We start from the raw sequence: 14,698 nt of genomic DNA, 5'->3' as shown, positions 1-14,698 counted from the left end.
TGCTGAAGTAGGTCACACACACACACACACACACACACACACACGAGTTCACCCCAAAGGCTTGACTTTATTCAATCAACAGAACATGATCTCAGTGCTGAAGTGACCCAGTAAGGTCAGGTATCTGGAGGTAGCTTTGGGCCATCTGGCAATTATGACAACTTCTGAGGAAGCTTAGAGGCATGAGCGACCAGATCCATGTGTCTTGTGGAGGCTCAGTGAGAGCCAGCCCTAGGACCTCACAGACCCAACTCCATCTCCACATCCAGAAGGGAGTCTCAGGCCCCAGCAGGGGTGTGGGTGTGTCGAGTCACCAGTGAATTAGCAGCAGCCAGGTTCCAGACTATGCGGCTCCCAGCTTCTCAGAGGAGAAGGGCCGGTAGCCCCACTATCTGGATTGAATGAAATGCAAGGCGTGTGCTCAGACTGTGGGGTGGGGTTGGGGAAGCATGGCCCCAGCTTTCAAGCATTCTCATCTTACACCCAGAAACTCAGCTCAAGGGAAAGTGACCTGGGTCTCTTTGCCACCTTTCAGCCCTCCTAACAGAAGTGTCCACATGTAAAAGGAACGGTGTATGGTAGCACAACTAGCCCAGGGAGGACGGAGTTAATGGCTACATACAAACCATCACAAGGGAGGAGTAGAGTTTTTCCTAACACGCTCTCCCCTTCCACGAGAAGCCACTTCTGGAGAAACCACCCAGGACAGAAGTGGAGGGAACTACAGTGTTACAGTGGACACCAATCCTAGGGGCAGGTGTGGTTGGCCCCCTAGACAACATGCACTCCAGTTAGTAGTTCCATGACTCCCTCTTTGGTGAGGAAGACCACCTCACCAGTGTTCTGAGACCAAACCTCAAAGTGTGCTGGGTCCTCCAAGGCCCTCTTGCCCGCAATGATCACAAAGGGGTAGCCAAGCTTGTTGGCATCTTTCAGTCTGTTTCCAATGGTCAGGTGGGTCCTGTCGTCCAGCAGGACCTCCCCTCGGAGCTGGGGCACAGCCTCCATGATGTCATCATATAACTTCTCCACAATCTCTGTGGCTGCTGTCTCCTTGCTGCCTTTCTTAGGGGGGATGACACAGACTTGGTAAGGGGCAAGGAGGCGGGGCCAGCGGATGCAGTCTTCCGTAGAGAGAACTTCGATGGCTGCAGCCAGGATCCGAGTGACTCCCAGCCCGTAGCACCCCATTTCAGCCAGCAAAGATTCCCCATGGGCATTGGTAAAGAGGGCATTGAAAATGGAAGAGTACTTGGTACTAAGGTAGAATGTGTGCCCCACCTCAATGCCTTTGGTTTCTGTCAGTGGACCCTGGCAGTCAGGGCAGATTTTTTGTGACAAGTCTAGTATCTCTGTGTTGGCGGAGAAGTGGCAGCTGGGACAGACCACAAGGCGGTCCTCTCCAATGTCCACTGGTAGCTGGAATTCATGGGACATCGTGCCCCCGATGCTGCCCACATCTGCCCTGGCCTTCATCCATTGCAATCCCAGCCTGTCAAACAGCCTACAGTAAGCATCACACACCAGGCCGTAGGTTTCCTGGGCAGCCTCAGAGGAGGAATCAAAGGTGTACATGTCCTTCATATAGAACTCCCGGCCACGGAGAAGACCAAACCGGGGCCTGGGCTCATCCCGAAACTTCCTTGTAACCTGGTACAACAACAAGGGGAGCTGCTTGTAGGAAAGTTTCTTCTGGGAGGCAACCAGGGCTGTAACCGCTTCCTCATGAGTCGGTCCCAAGCAGTACTCTTTGCCGTGCCTGTCTCTCAGTCTCAGCAGCTCCCTGCCCATCAGGTCCCAGCGGCTGGTGGCCCGCCACAGCTCAGCTGGGCTGAGGCTGGGCATGTTGATTTTCTGCCCGCCGATGGCCTGCATCTCCTGGTCTATCACCCGCACAAGCTTCTCCACGGCACGCACTGTATAGGGCATGAGGTGGTAACAGCCAGGGCTGGCTGGAAGGATCAGGCCCACTTGCAGCATCAGCCGCTGGCTCTTACAGGTCAGGTCGCTAGCTCTGCCCTCCAGAGAAAGCACCTGGTCTTCCCGAAGGTTCTGAGGCTGGAACATGCGGGATAATACCAAGCGCTGCCCTCTCCCGGGCGCACGATGGTAACACTTGTGGATGATGTATCTGCAGTGACGGAGGCTGCAGGCAGCCAAGGCAGACAGTGTTCTGCATCTTGTCAGCAGACCTTCCATGACACCCTGGCACCTGGAGAAAAATGAGTCACGTGGGATGACGATTAACTTGGTTCTCAGCACGGGATCCAAGATGTGGATCCTTCCATGTCTATTAGCCCAGCACATCACAGTACCACTTAAAGAAATCCATCTGGGTATAGTGGCAGATGCATTTAATCCCAGCACTCCAGTACTTGAGAAGCAGAGACAGGCAGATCTCTGAGTTTGAGGCCAGTCTGGTACATAGTGAGTGCCAGAACAGTAAGGGCTATGTAGAGAGACCTTTTTTAAAAAATACAAAAACAAACAAAACAGACAAAAAACCAATAGCAGCAGCAACAACAGAAAGTCATATTCTTCTGATTATGAAAATGTTACCAGCCTGTTGTGGAGATAGCATCCAGTTATGCGCAGGCTCTAGATAAGGCAGTCGGCTCTAAACCAACTTCCACTGGCCACTTCCAGCAGCCTGCCACATCTGTAGCTACCCGTGTGCTAGAGTTTCATCATGAAATGATATAACCACCAGATCAGCCTTGTACATTTACTGTTGAGAATTTTTTTAAAGGTAGAAAAAATTCTCACAACAGTTTTTGGCACAGGCCATGAGCCTGGTGGATGTTTGATATTGTTACTATTTCAGAACACTGGGGAGAGACCCTGAAACAAGTCAATTGCAATCTCACAGGCAACAGCGAAGAGCAGGCTTTTTTTGGTTTTTGTTTGTTTGTTTTTTCTTCAATTCCTTGTCTCGATCCCTACTAAGTCAGTATTGCTAGGCGCTGAGGCATATTTGTAATCCCAGCACTTGGGAGCCAGAGGTAAGAGAATCAGCTAGGTTTGCACATCTGAGTTCCAGGACATCGGAGGAAATGAAAATCTGCCGCAACAAAAAAGTCAATATTGTTTTAACTGCTCCTCTCACCCACCACACATTCCTGGTCAGTTTGCATCTTCACTGTCCAAACTGTTGAATTTCTGACCTATATATTCTCCCATCTTTGGAGAACATAGTACACGCTATTTGAAACTTAGTGAGGCAGAATCTCTTCAGACAATGGTGCCCCTGCAGATCTGAGTATCACCCTGCAAAGCACCCTCTGGCCAAACCAGAAACCTGCCCTCATCTACTCTGCTCCACAGTACTGTCACAGTTTTTAGTCCTCTGGCCCAGCCTGCTCCACCTGACCAGCCTGCACCTCAGTTCAAGATACCATCATCCGTGACTGTTAAAACAGTCTCTACTGGCCTCCTTGCATTCCTTACACTTTCAACTTAACACAGGCATTGGTAATGACAGTTTCTTGCTGCCTTTCGAGTGTACCGCAGATCTCACCTGTAAGAGGCCTTTTCCCTGCCTTCGCCCTATTTCAGGTACACAGTACATGAACACACACACGATCCAGTCAGGAAAACTGCACACAGTGTGCTTGCAATGCCTAGTGCCCTAAAGGTTTGTGTATTATGATGCCCAATTCATAGGCTCTGAGATGGATCATAGGGTCATAGGCTCTGATTTGTGTCAGGTGACATCAAAAGGCCCATGGCCATTCTGGATTGCGGGAATTTGCCTCCAAATACCACCAACGTCAGCGCAGCATACAACAGCGATGAAACTTCCAACCCCTGCTCTATCTTGGCCTTTACGAGGAGTGAGCGTACTGCGGTCACTTCATTCCTCTTTAGAACCCTAAGGCGGCTGAGCCACCAGGTCATCCCCGGGACCGGTCCAAAATGGGCCCTTTTAGGAACTCTGTGCCTCTAAGTAAGGGCCACGCAAGGATAACTAGGGCGGAAGTGTTGCTCTCAAACAGCGGGGGTGGAGATGGGGAAAGGTGAACTGCAACCGAGCACACGACTATCCAATAGCCTGTGGCGACTGAGAGGATGCACGCGAGACAGCAGACACCAGATCGTGGGTGCGCGTGCCCAGAAACTGTCCCTAGATTCGCTGGGCCCTTCCTAGCCACCCTCCAAGTCCAGCGGCCACCGATGCTCACCAGCAGCAACTCAATACCTGAGTCGGGCGCTCTTCAGTCACGCAAAGCCAGTGCGCCTGCGCCGACATGGCCGGAGCCTCGCCCCCTGTGTTTCTCACCAATCGGAAAGCCGCACTCACGGGAGGGGGCGGGATGCTCCGGTCCCACGCTCTGGAGAGAGGCTGGAGAGGTTTTCCGGAAAGCAAACCAAAGAGCCTCGCTCTCCCGCCAAGATTCCGGAAGTGCCCTCTAGGAATTAGCAAGGTTCAACTCTATGATCAAACCTTACTTTAAAGGATTTGAGTCCTGTTTTTACCGCCCACTGCTAGGCCCGGTCTATGTGGAGAGCAGGTTCATTGACAATAGCTATGTTTCAAATCTACGCTATGATTGAACAAGCCACAATTTAAATGAGTTTAAAACTATGAAACACTTGCATAAGGTCACCTGTATTACAATAGCCAAGGAAGTCTTTTTAAAAAATTTTATGAAGCAGAGATGGGGTTTAATAAAGACATTTTAATATAGGCTGAAGCACTAGGCTTAAAAGCACCAGGGGAACTGGAGAGCACGGATGTGGCTTCTCAAAGGCGAGTGTCCCTGAGTCTTGAAGATGCGACTTGAAACATTCGTTGCTGTGCTGGTTAACAACCACTGCTGTGCTTCAGAGAACCAGTGTTCGGTTCTCAGCACCCACAATCACTGAAACGCCAGCTCCAGGGAACTCCAAAACCTTCTGACCACTGAGGATACCCACCTCCACTCCCACACAAACTCACACACACATACAATGAGGCTGGGTCTTTTCTTCATTTACAAGATGTATATGTACATGGTTTACATAAGTGTGTTATGTGGTATGTTTGTATGTGTGTAGGAACACATATACACGTGTGAACTAGTGTGTGAAGGCCCAAAGCTTTCATAGGTGTTTCTCATCCATCTCTACCTTATACACTGAGGCTCTGAACCCCCTCTTCATGTTTCATGGCACCCACTTTACCTGATGAGCTGTCTCCCCAGCCCTCACAAAATAGTTTATGAATAATTACATAGTACACGCTACTGCTGCAGCTGTGGGGAAGCAGAGAATGGGGAAAACAGCTCCCAACATTCATGTTAGAAGTGATGGCCTGTAAGCTGACACAGTCAAACTTCAGCCGACCAAGTGTCTTAGTCTGCTTTCAGTGGCTGTGAGAAAGATAACAACCAAAAGCAACTTGGGGAGGAAAGGGTTTGTTTTAGCTTATGAGTTACCGTCCATCCCTGGGGTGGGGGTGGGTAGCGAGGAGTCAAGTCTCAGGACAGGAACCTGGAGACAGGAATTGAAGCAAACACCACTGAGAAATACCGCTTACTGGCTTGTTCCTCATGGCTTGCTCAGCCGGCCTTCTTGTACAACCCTGGAGCACATGTGCAAGGGTGGCACCTCCCACAATGCACTGGGCCCTCCCATGTCGGTCATTAATCAAGAAGACTGGCCTGCAGTGGAGCCTCATGGGGACAGTTTCCTAACTGAGGTTCCTCTTCCCAGATGACCCTAGCTGTGTCAAGCTGACAAAAACAAACAAACAAACAAATAAATAAAAAGCAGACAGTAGGGAAGTGGGGCAGTAAAGACTCAGAAACCAAGACAAAACCGGATTTTGATAAAATTAATTTTTAAAAATTACCACAAAAAAATCCATAGAAAGAAAAAGTAAGTTGCCGGTCAGAGGGTGTTAAATGTTCTGAAGACAATTTAACTTAAAAAAACAAAACAAAACAAAAATGGGGTAGGGAGCTGAATGGTGCATAGGGTGCCCACGGAAAGCCACCATGAGTGTGGCATTTTAGCAAAGACCTGAAGAAGGAGACCGTGTAGCTGTCTGAGGGAGAATGTTGCAGGCTTGAAACAGAGTGGAGAGGGCCCTGAGGAGGAGCTGCCTTCCAGTTAGCCTATTCAACAACAACCACACTTTCTAAACTGCCTTAAGAGTGCTGTACCCCTTGGCAAGACCAGACAACTGTGACAGTGACACAAACTGCTCTCAGCTCCCCCGGAGCTTCCCGAACAGCCTGTGATCTGCAGCAACACTGGGGTTCAGGGAAGCCCTGTAGGAGTCCAGGAGAGTGGGAGCTTTACTGAGGAAATTGTCTTTACCTGGGAGAAGAATGGGTCTGGCAGGCAGAGGGACCAGACACTCAGAGGCCTGGAGCAGAGTGAGATGACAGGGGTGACAGGTAGGTGGTGGGGCTGCATCATTATTTCTCACAACTCCTGGTGTTACCAGAATTATAAAGGGCCAGAACCCAGGTCCCCCAAACCTCAATAAGCCAGATCTGACCGCCTGTCTTCAACAAGCTAGGAGTAGGAGCTAGACGCCCTGGGAAGCAGACAGATAGCGGGAGGGGCCTTGGCTAGCTGAACTTCCCAAATGGCCAGCTTCATTCATTCTCTGCTTCCTGAATTGAGGCAAAAGCTGAGTAGCTCAAAACAAATGAAGACCTTGTTGGCTTTTGTCTCTCACCAGCAGGCTACATGGTGTTAAATTGACTCAACGAGTCACAGGCCTGTTCAGGACATGTCACACAACACCTGGCTAATCAACCATCCTTGCCTTCCTCAAACCGACCAACCCTAGGTTGAGGGAGGAAACCTCTTTATAGGCTTTAAAAGGCTAACCCGAGTCTGGCTTTTCAGCTTCCCCAGTCTCCCTTCTGCTTTGCACAGGGTCTTTCTCTCTGTGTGTCTGCTGCACATACCTGTTGCCTCAGCAGTAAATGCTGGTCTCCAGCTGCCAATTCTAGCTGAGGTCCTTGAGGTTTCTCAGATGCCCTTGTTGAGCTTAAGATTTTTCCTGCCTTTTAACTCTTTAACCGGCAGAGAAAAGAAACCCAGGCAGGACCTCTAGACTGTATCAATCCAAGACCCCTAGACTGCATCAAAGCTGTCCATCACTGTCTCCACTCTAGCCTGACCTGAAGGGTGAGCTGACAAATTGCAATCCACTTCCAGGAGACAGCCTTCTGGGTGGCTCAGACTTTAGTCTTTTCCTTCCCCTTGGTGTGAAATGCCTGGAAGAATTCTAATTTCTTAGGGGTGCACTGTTTCCATAGCCAAAGAGAGGAACACAAGTGCCTCTGTAAGAATATCTTCATTCCTTCTGGGCATGCAGGCTCCCCTGAGCCAGTGCCTGATACCCAGGCCAGGACAGTGCTGCAATCATCGTGTCCATCACTCCTGAAGCAAGCAAGGTTGCTGAAGTGGGGTGAGCCCAGGCATCAGTTCCTCAGAGTCTCCCGTAAGACGATTCTGAGTCCATGCTGAGTTAGAGCAACTGGCCTACAAGAAAGATACTAGACAACCTGGTGAGGAAGGGTGGTAGATTGATAGAATCATTGCAGCCTCGAGTGGAGGAAGACATGGCTTGCACAAGAGAGAGAGCACATGACTGTAATGTCTGTCAGCCTGCTTAGAATGGCCAGGCTGAGCTAAGTGGTCCTGAGTTCTTCTGTCTCTAAGAGACACTCTGGGTCTCTGCAGCCCAGCTTTATGTGAGGGTTTTCCTTGGGGTCTGGGGTCCCACAGGTTTTACTGGGGCAATATTCTTCCTACCGGGAGAGAAATCGTGTTCAGAATTTCTTGGGACCCATGTGCCCACGGGACCCTTTTATTCTCCCTCTGCCCACGCACGTGGCTATGAGCCCTCCAATCTGGAAAGTTCAGGTATCTTTGTACCCTGAGGTATTAATTACTTCTTAATTAGCAGTTCCAAGGCTGAAGAGCCCAGTGGTCCGGAGCGGCCTAATGACCTGCAATGTTTGTGCCATCGCACACCTTCACAGCACTTACTAACAGTAACTAATTAAAGCTCATGAGTCCCTTGGGAGGCAGACCAGCATGCTGTAGTGATCTATGAGTCACAGGAGCCTCTGCAGCCTGGAACAGAGACCTGGCCAGACAGCCACAGTCAGAATAGAGTTTCTCCCTGTCATGAGTCCAGGGTGGTAGAGACCCAGGGTCTGATCTGTCATGCTAGCAAGCCTCCTGGGAGATATTTCAATCAATCAATAGTAACTTACTGGATGCCTTGATTTATAGCGCACATTGCTAGTTTAGCCCCACAAGTTAGAAAAGTTCACCTTTTTTTGTTTGTTTGTTTGCCTGCCAGTGGAAGCAATGAGCAGCTTGCCTTGTCCCACACGCCTGGGAGCGTCCTCACCTCAGTGGCTTTCCCTGGGCACGCTCAGATCCTCCTGAGGGAGGCCCTAGTGTGCTCTTCTCTGCATCCTCAGCACTGCCAAGGGCCATAGGCTTGACTTAACATATCAACGAATAGAGGAAGGGACAGCTTGTCTACCCCTCAGATGGCAAGCTCCTCTGACACAAGAGACATCCCTGCATTCAGAGCCCATGACCTTGAACCAAGAGGGACTCTAAACATGAGTGGAACTTGCAAGATGAAGGTCCCGATAGACTCTCTAGCCACAGGGGCCTAGGGCTTCTGAGGAGATTGCCTTTCAAAGAGGAGGGCACAGTACCTTGTCATGTCCTCAGATGTGACATTCAAGCATCAGACAAAACTTTAAACTAAAAGCGCTGTGTGAGTGGTGGCAGAAATATATTCAGACTGTTCATTTGTATGCTCATCTCTGTAGTTAGGTAATTACTTGTAAGTAATTAGGTGTGATTCTGAGTGGAGGGAAGTTGAACAGCACCGTACCCAGTGTTTAATGGACTCTTACCTATAGTTAACACTCCCATATGACTTTGCCTGTTGTTTTCCTCTGACAGCTCCACTCCCACTCACAGGATTCCCTCCTCCACTTCCTCAGGCCTTTGTTTAACTGTCCCCTTGTCAGCCATGACATCCTCTTCCCCGTTGCAGTCCACCCACAGCATAGCCAGAATGCTCCCCTTTCTCTTCTGTTTTCTCTCTAGGACTTGTCACCATTTAACATAGTAGAGGCCTTTGCAGTTTGGTGGTTCATTCCCCCCCCCCCATCCTTCCCCTCCCTTCCTCGCCATAGAACAGGAGCTACAGCAATGCCTATCCCAGGAGGCATCAAACGTTCTCCTGTAATAGCTAAACAGTACACTAAGTACTTCAGGCTCTGCAGGCCAGATGGTTTTTTCCATAACTATTCAGTTAGATCACTATCTAAGAAAAGTAGCCATAGGAGGAGGTAAACAAACAAGCATGGCTGTGTTTCAATAAAGCTTTATTTAAAAAAAAAAACTGGTGGGAAGCCAATTTCGGTCTGTAGGCCATAGCTTACCCATCCACTGGACTAGATCATTGCATGGCACACTATAAATGCTCGATAAAACTTCGCTGAATGAATTAAACAGTGAATAAAAGACTGGACAGAGGAAGCAAGGGCTACAGTGCCTCAAACACAGCTGGTATTCAATAAATACTCCCATACCTTTTCCTTCCTGCTTGGCACTTGGGAAATTTAACAAGATGGATTGTGAAAGAGAGAGAGAGAGAGAGAGAGAGAGAGAGAGAGAGAGATGCTGAGAAAGTGCTGTGTGAGGAATGAGATGGTGGGGTCCTTCTAAGAAGAGAGGATTTGCAGGAGGGTTCGCCACAGAGACAGAAATTATAGGCTGCATGTGTGCGCAGGAGTGTGTTTGCGTGCGTGTGCACATGTGTCAGGGTGTGTGTGTGTGTGTGTGTGTGCGTGCTCGCACGAGTGTGACATGAGTGCAGTTGTGTCAGATGATTATAGAAGCCTGTATAATCAAGACCTGTGGACTGGGCCAGCAAGAGCAACTGGTGCCACAGTTGGAGCACAAAGGCCTTGCTGAAGGGAAGTCAGTCTTTGTTCTACTTCAACTGAACAAGGCTACACACATTGGGAAGGGCGTTCACTTTATTCAGAGCCAACAGGTGTAAATACTATTCTCCTCTAAAAATAGTCTCACAGAAACATCCAGAATGGTGTTTTACCAAATATCGGGACTCTCCGGCTGTCAAAGTCTATATGTGCTAATATCACAAAAGACTTGAGATTCTAACTGTACTTTTGAAGATTTATTTTTTGGGGGTTTATTTTTGACTGTGTGCACATGTGTCTGTATGTCATTATGTGACGGTGAGTGCAGTGGCAGAGGGATCAGATCCCCTGTGCAGCTGGAGTTACAGTCAGGTCAGAGTTGCCCCATGTGGGCGCTGGGAACCAAACTCAAGCCCTCTGCAAGAGCAATATATGCTTTTAACTGCTAAGCCACTTCTCTGTCTCTGGGAATTTTTATATACATATGTGTATACACGTGTATATTTGGGGCATGCATGTGTGAGTCTCTCGGGAGTCTAGAGGAGGATATCAGATCACCTGGAGCTGAAATTACAGTTACTCTGAGCCACCTCAGGTGGGTGCTGGGAACCAGACTCAGTCCTCTGAAAGATCAACTAGTCTTAACTGAGTCATCTCTGCACTCCCCCAGAGACTGGGCAATTTCTAAAAAGCAGAGATGTGTGCCTTACATTCCAGGGGCTGGGAAGTCCAATATCAAAGTAGTGTAATTTGATTCTGGGGAAGTGTATTTGCTATTTTTCTTATCACTGTGACCAAATGCCTGACAGACACAGTTCAAACAAGACATTAGTACATCCTGCAAGCCAGCTCAAGTATCTATCCCCTGGGTGCCCTGCAAACGTCTCCTTCTATTGCCCGACCCATACCACTTATTATTTTGGTCCTTCAGGGCAGGTGAAAGCAGAGCTGGGTAGCTCAGTCTGTGCGAGCATGCAATGTCAGCGGCTCAGGCGTCCCTTGGCAGACAGGCAGCAGAGAGCACAGGCCAAATGGGAGCCGGATATAACTCTCACAGATTCACCCATCATGACCTATTTCCATCATCCTGGTCTTGCATCTCACCTAAAGGTTCCTTCAAAATAGCACCACAGGCTGGGGACCCAGTGTTAAATTAAAATGAGCCTGGTCTTGGGTCAGGGTCCAGTTGCATCCAGTTTAATCTTTGCACTCTGTGTAGACCATGAAGGTTCCCCAAACTACCAGGCTTTCTGCAAGGAATGTTGCAAGCAGCACGCTCCAAATGCAGCCTCCACCTCCTCCAATGCTCTCCACCTAACAGACCCGGGAGGAGGCTGGCTCTAGCTGGGTGAGCCTGAGAGCAGAGGCAGGGAGGTGATAGCTGGGGTGGGAGTCGGGGTAGCTGTCAGGGGTTGAGGGTAGATTTAGAACAGGTGTGAAACCTGATGTGAGCAGTTGGGTGTGGCAGAAGCTGAAAGAGGTAACTGTTCTGTTCTCATCTACAAGCCTGCCAGTGACTTTGGCCCCCAAGAACTGGGGGAAGGGAAGGAGGCTCTTGCAGGAAGCTGTTGGTCCACAGTTCTGGGGATCTGTTTCCCTCTGCTCGTTTTACTTGTGAGCTGTAAAGTGCTAAATGCCATTACCCTCCCCTTCTCTAAACAAGAGGAGAAAAAAAATTAACAGCCCAAGAGGGCGATGGTTCACTTCATTTGGCATCCTGCCACCACCATCCACGCAGGGGGCTCCCTTGGGGGCTGATTAGGGAGAGAGAGAAACCCTGCTCTACACAGTTTTTAGCTGCTCCCACCTTCACTGTGAGCACCCAGGCTAGGGCTGGAGGCTGGAAACCAGGTCAGAGTGCAGCCTGGCTGCCAATGCCGCAGCACAGCACTGGGACATGCACCGTAATAGGAGGAGAAGAGGACCAGAGAGGGAAGAGTCTGCTCAAGGCTACTCGGCTTCTTATGCTCCTGTGACCCCAGAAAACAAACTCAAACTGGGGGGAGGGGGGAAGTTTCAGAAAAGAGTTCAACTCAATAAAATAATATACCTGTTGAAAAATGAACTGATTTTTTTTCTTGTGGATTTCTTGCTTTATCTTTTCCTTTCTTTTCTTAAAGTTTATGTCTTCTTCCATTTCTTTAGCTTTCCAGGCAGGCTGTCACTCTGTAGACCTGGAGCTCACTATGTGGCCCAGGCTGTTCTTGATCTCAAGCAGTCTTGCTTCAGCCTAAGTATGATCTGCTATACCTGTCTATCACTTAATTTGTCTGTGATGTGGCACTCTGCCTATCTGCTGTATGCAACTCTTTATAGACATTCCTTCGAAGAACATGCAATGCGTGGGAGTCCTGCTTTAGATGGGAGGCTAGGGTGGATGAGAACTAAGTTTCTTTGCAACTCTTAGGCCTTTGAAACAGAATCATGCCCATTTTTATAACTTTTAATGTTGTTCGTTCATGCCTCTTAAACAGATGTTCCCAGATGCTTAGCGGCTGTGAGACCCAGGAGAGGGCGGGCATTGGAAGGCCTGTAGGTTCCTGTGATTTCATCTGTATGACAGTTGACTTCCCAGCCACCCGTGGGCAGAGGATTCTGCAGGGTTTGTTGAAGAGCAGCAGCCAAAAGCCAGGTCCTGGGACACCATATTCTTTACTGCACTGCGGAGGGGCTGCTCAGGCTAGCAGAGGATGGCTTGGGAAGTCTTTCAATAACTTCCTGAGGTCTCCAGTAGCTTTGTAGATCTTAAATCCTGAAGGTGGTCTTTTCCTAATTGCGTTATATAGTCTAGACTGCTACCTCTCTGAAGGCAAGGCAAAGACAGGGTTGGTTCAGGTCCCAAAATTGTTTTGGAGTTTGGTAATTTGTCTGGCATTTGGCCTGTGCTTGATGAGTATTTGATGAGAGAAGAAAAAGAAGAACGGGGGCTCTCCTGTCTCTGACAGGAGTAAACCTGACAAGGCAACATCCCTGAAAAGACCATGAACAGGGAGGCAGTTTTGAGCTTGACCTTGGACAAGTTTTTGGGCCTCAGTTTTCCACTCATGGAACTGGGGGTTTGACATGATGACGGGCAGGAGGCACAAAGACCACGGTTCTGGCTGAACTTTAGACCTCAAGGGTCCCTGGGCCACAGTCTTGGCCACAACATCCAGGACTATCTTGCATGGGGCAGGTGGGGTTCATGAGAGATGGAAGAAGGCAAAGGACTTCCTGGGGTGGGGGCCTCTGAGCTGAGTACTCAGGACAGGAATGAGTGTGGAAAACCAGAGATGACATAAGATGTGGAAAGGCAAGAGGTTAGATAGTTTGGGAGCAGAGATGCGGTAGACCAGCTCAAAGGGCACCAGGGAAGCCTAACTCTAACCAAGGACAACATATCCGTAAGGCTAAGGCTGGGGGCAGGTGGAGGTGACTGGTCTGGGAATGGGGCTGGTTTGGCTCAGTCCTGACTCTTCGTCTGCCTGGGACCTTGTTCATGTCTGTGTCATCCACGGAGTAAGGATGCAATGCCACCTGATCTATGCATAGCACATGGTGGGCAGCCCAGGAAACAGATCCTTGACTTCGTTGACTTTGGGTTAATGTGCAGAGGACCCTGAGGGAAATTAGAAAGGGCGTCTGCTGACCACTTATACAATGTGTGGATGAAGTTGCTGGAAAAGTCCTGGGAAAAAGCTGTAACACAGTGAGTATGGTGGTTTGAATATGCTTGGCCCAGGGCGTGGCACTACTAGGAGGTGTGGCCTTGTTGAAGGAAGAGTGTCATTGTGAGCAATGAGACCCTCCTTCTAACCACGTGGGAGACAGTCTTCTCCTAGCTGCCTTTGGAACAAGAGGTAGAACTCTCAGCTTCTCCAGTCCCGTATCTGCCTGGATGCTGCCATGCTCCCTCCTTGATGATGATGAACTGAACCTCTGAACCTGTAGGCCAGCCCCAATTGAATGTCCTTATGAGAGTTGCCTTGGTCATGGTGTCTGTTCACTGCAGTAAAACCCAAGTCAAGACAATGAGGTAGCATAAAACGATAAAACAAACCAAAAAATCTAAATGTGACAGGAGCAGGTGGCTGGGTGGGCAGGAAAGGCAGAAAACAAATGTCACTTGTGGGAAGCCACATGTGCCGTTGCAGGGTGGCGCTGGCTTCCGCTGGCCACCACACATACATAGGCAGTAAAGTTCTTTTGCCAAGATGAGGTTTTGAGAATTAACCAAAATTAACCAATCAGATGAGAGAAAAGTTAACCAATCAGATGAGAGAGAAGTTAACCAATCAGATGTAGGCATGCAAATGAGGTGATAAGCATAACCCAAGCACAACCAATCCGGGTGTGAGACACGCCTCTCCTAGGCCTATATAAGCAGCACCAGTTCTGGGCTTGGGGTCTCTTCACCTCTGTAATCAAGCTCTCCCAATAAACGTGTGCAGAAGGATCCTGTTGCAGTGTCGTTCTTGCTGGCGAGTCAGGGAGTGCGCAAGAGTCACTGATTTCCAAGTCCTGTCAAATCCATTTGTCTACTTAGTGAAGCAGAGGCTCAGAACAGGGGCGCCCATTCTAGGGGAGCCTGCAGTCATGGTCTTGGGTAGAGAAGGGAAGAGTGGGCCGGTGGAAGAGAAGAGTTTCTGGTTATTTGTGCTGTCTATTGATCAGCAGAGTCCTGTTTTCTACAGCAGTGAGGAGAAGAGTGAAGCAGAGAGCATCACCATCCAAAATGTGAGCTGTCAGGAGACATGAGGTGGAAAGCAGTATCCTGATTATGTGCGACCGGC

General features: G+C 49.2%; 1 protein-coding gene across 4 annotated transcripts; it reads right to left on the bottom strand.

Annotated features, from left to right (window-relative positions):
- Positions 1–47: 47 nt before the first annotated feature.
- On the bottom strand, positions 48–4,261 carry Pars2 (prolyl-tRNA synthetase (mitochondrial)(putative)). 4 transcript variants are annotated; one of them, NM_001285783.1, is made up of 2 exons: positions 4,182–4,261; positions 48–3,061 (listed from the first exon to the last, which is right to left on the bottom strand). In NM_001285783.1, exon 2 carries the CDS (start codon positions 2,305–2,307, stop codon positions 772–774), a length of 1,536 nt encoding a protein of 511 aa, NP_001272712.1. In that variant the 5' UTR covers positions 2,308–3,061; positions 4,182–4,261; the 3' UTR covers positions 48–771. The 4 variants fall into 4 exon arrangements, with proteins under 4 accessions (NP_001272712.1, NP_001272713.1, NP_001077356.1 ...); NM_001285784.1 differs by having other exon boundaries at positions 48–2,212; NM_001083887.2 differs by having other exon boundaries at positions 4,199–4,261.
- Between the last annotated feature and the right edge of the window lie 10,437 nt (positions 4,262–14,698).

This window comes from Mus musculus, chromosome 4, assembly GCF_000001635.26.
Source record: "Mus musculus strain C57BL/6J chromosome 4, GRCm38.p6 C57BL/6J".
NCBI classification, from domain to species: domain Eukaryota; kingdom Metazoa; phylum Chordata; class Mammalia; order Rodentia; family Muridae; genus Mus; species Mus musculus.
Note: the sequence above shows the minus strand (reverse complement) of the source record. Positions and strands in the feature narration are given on the sequence as shown.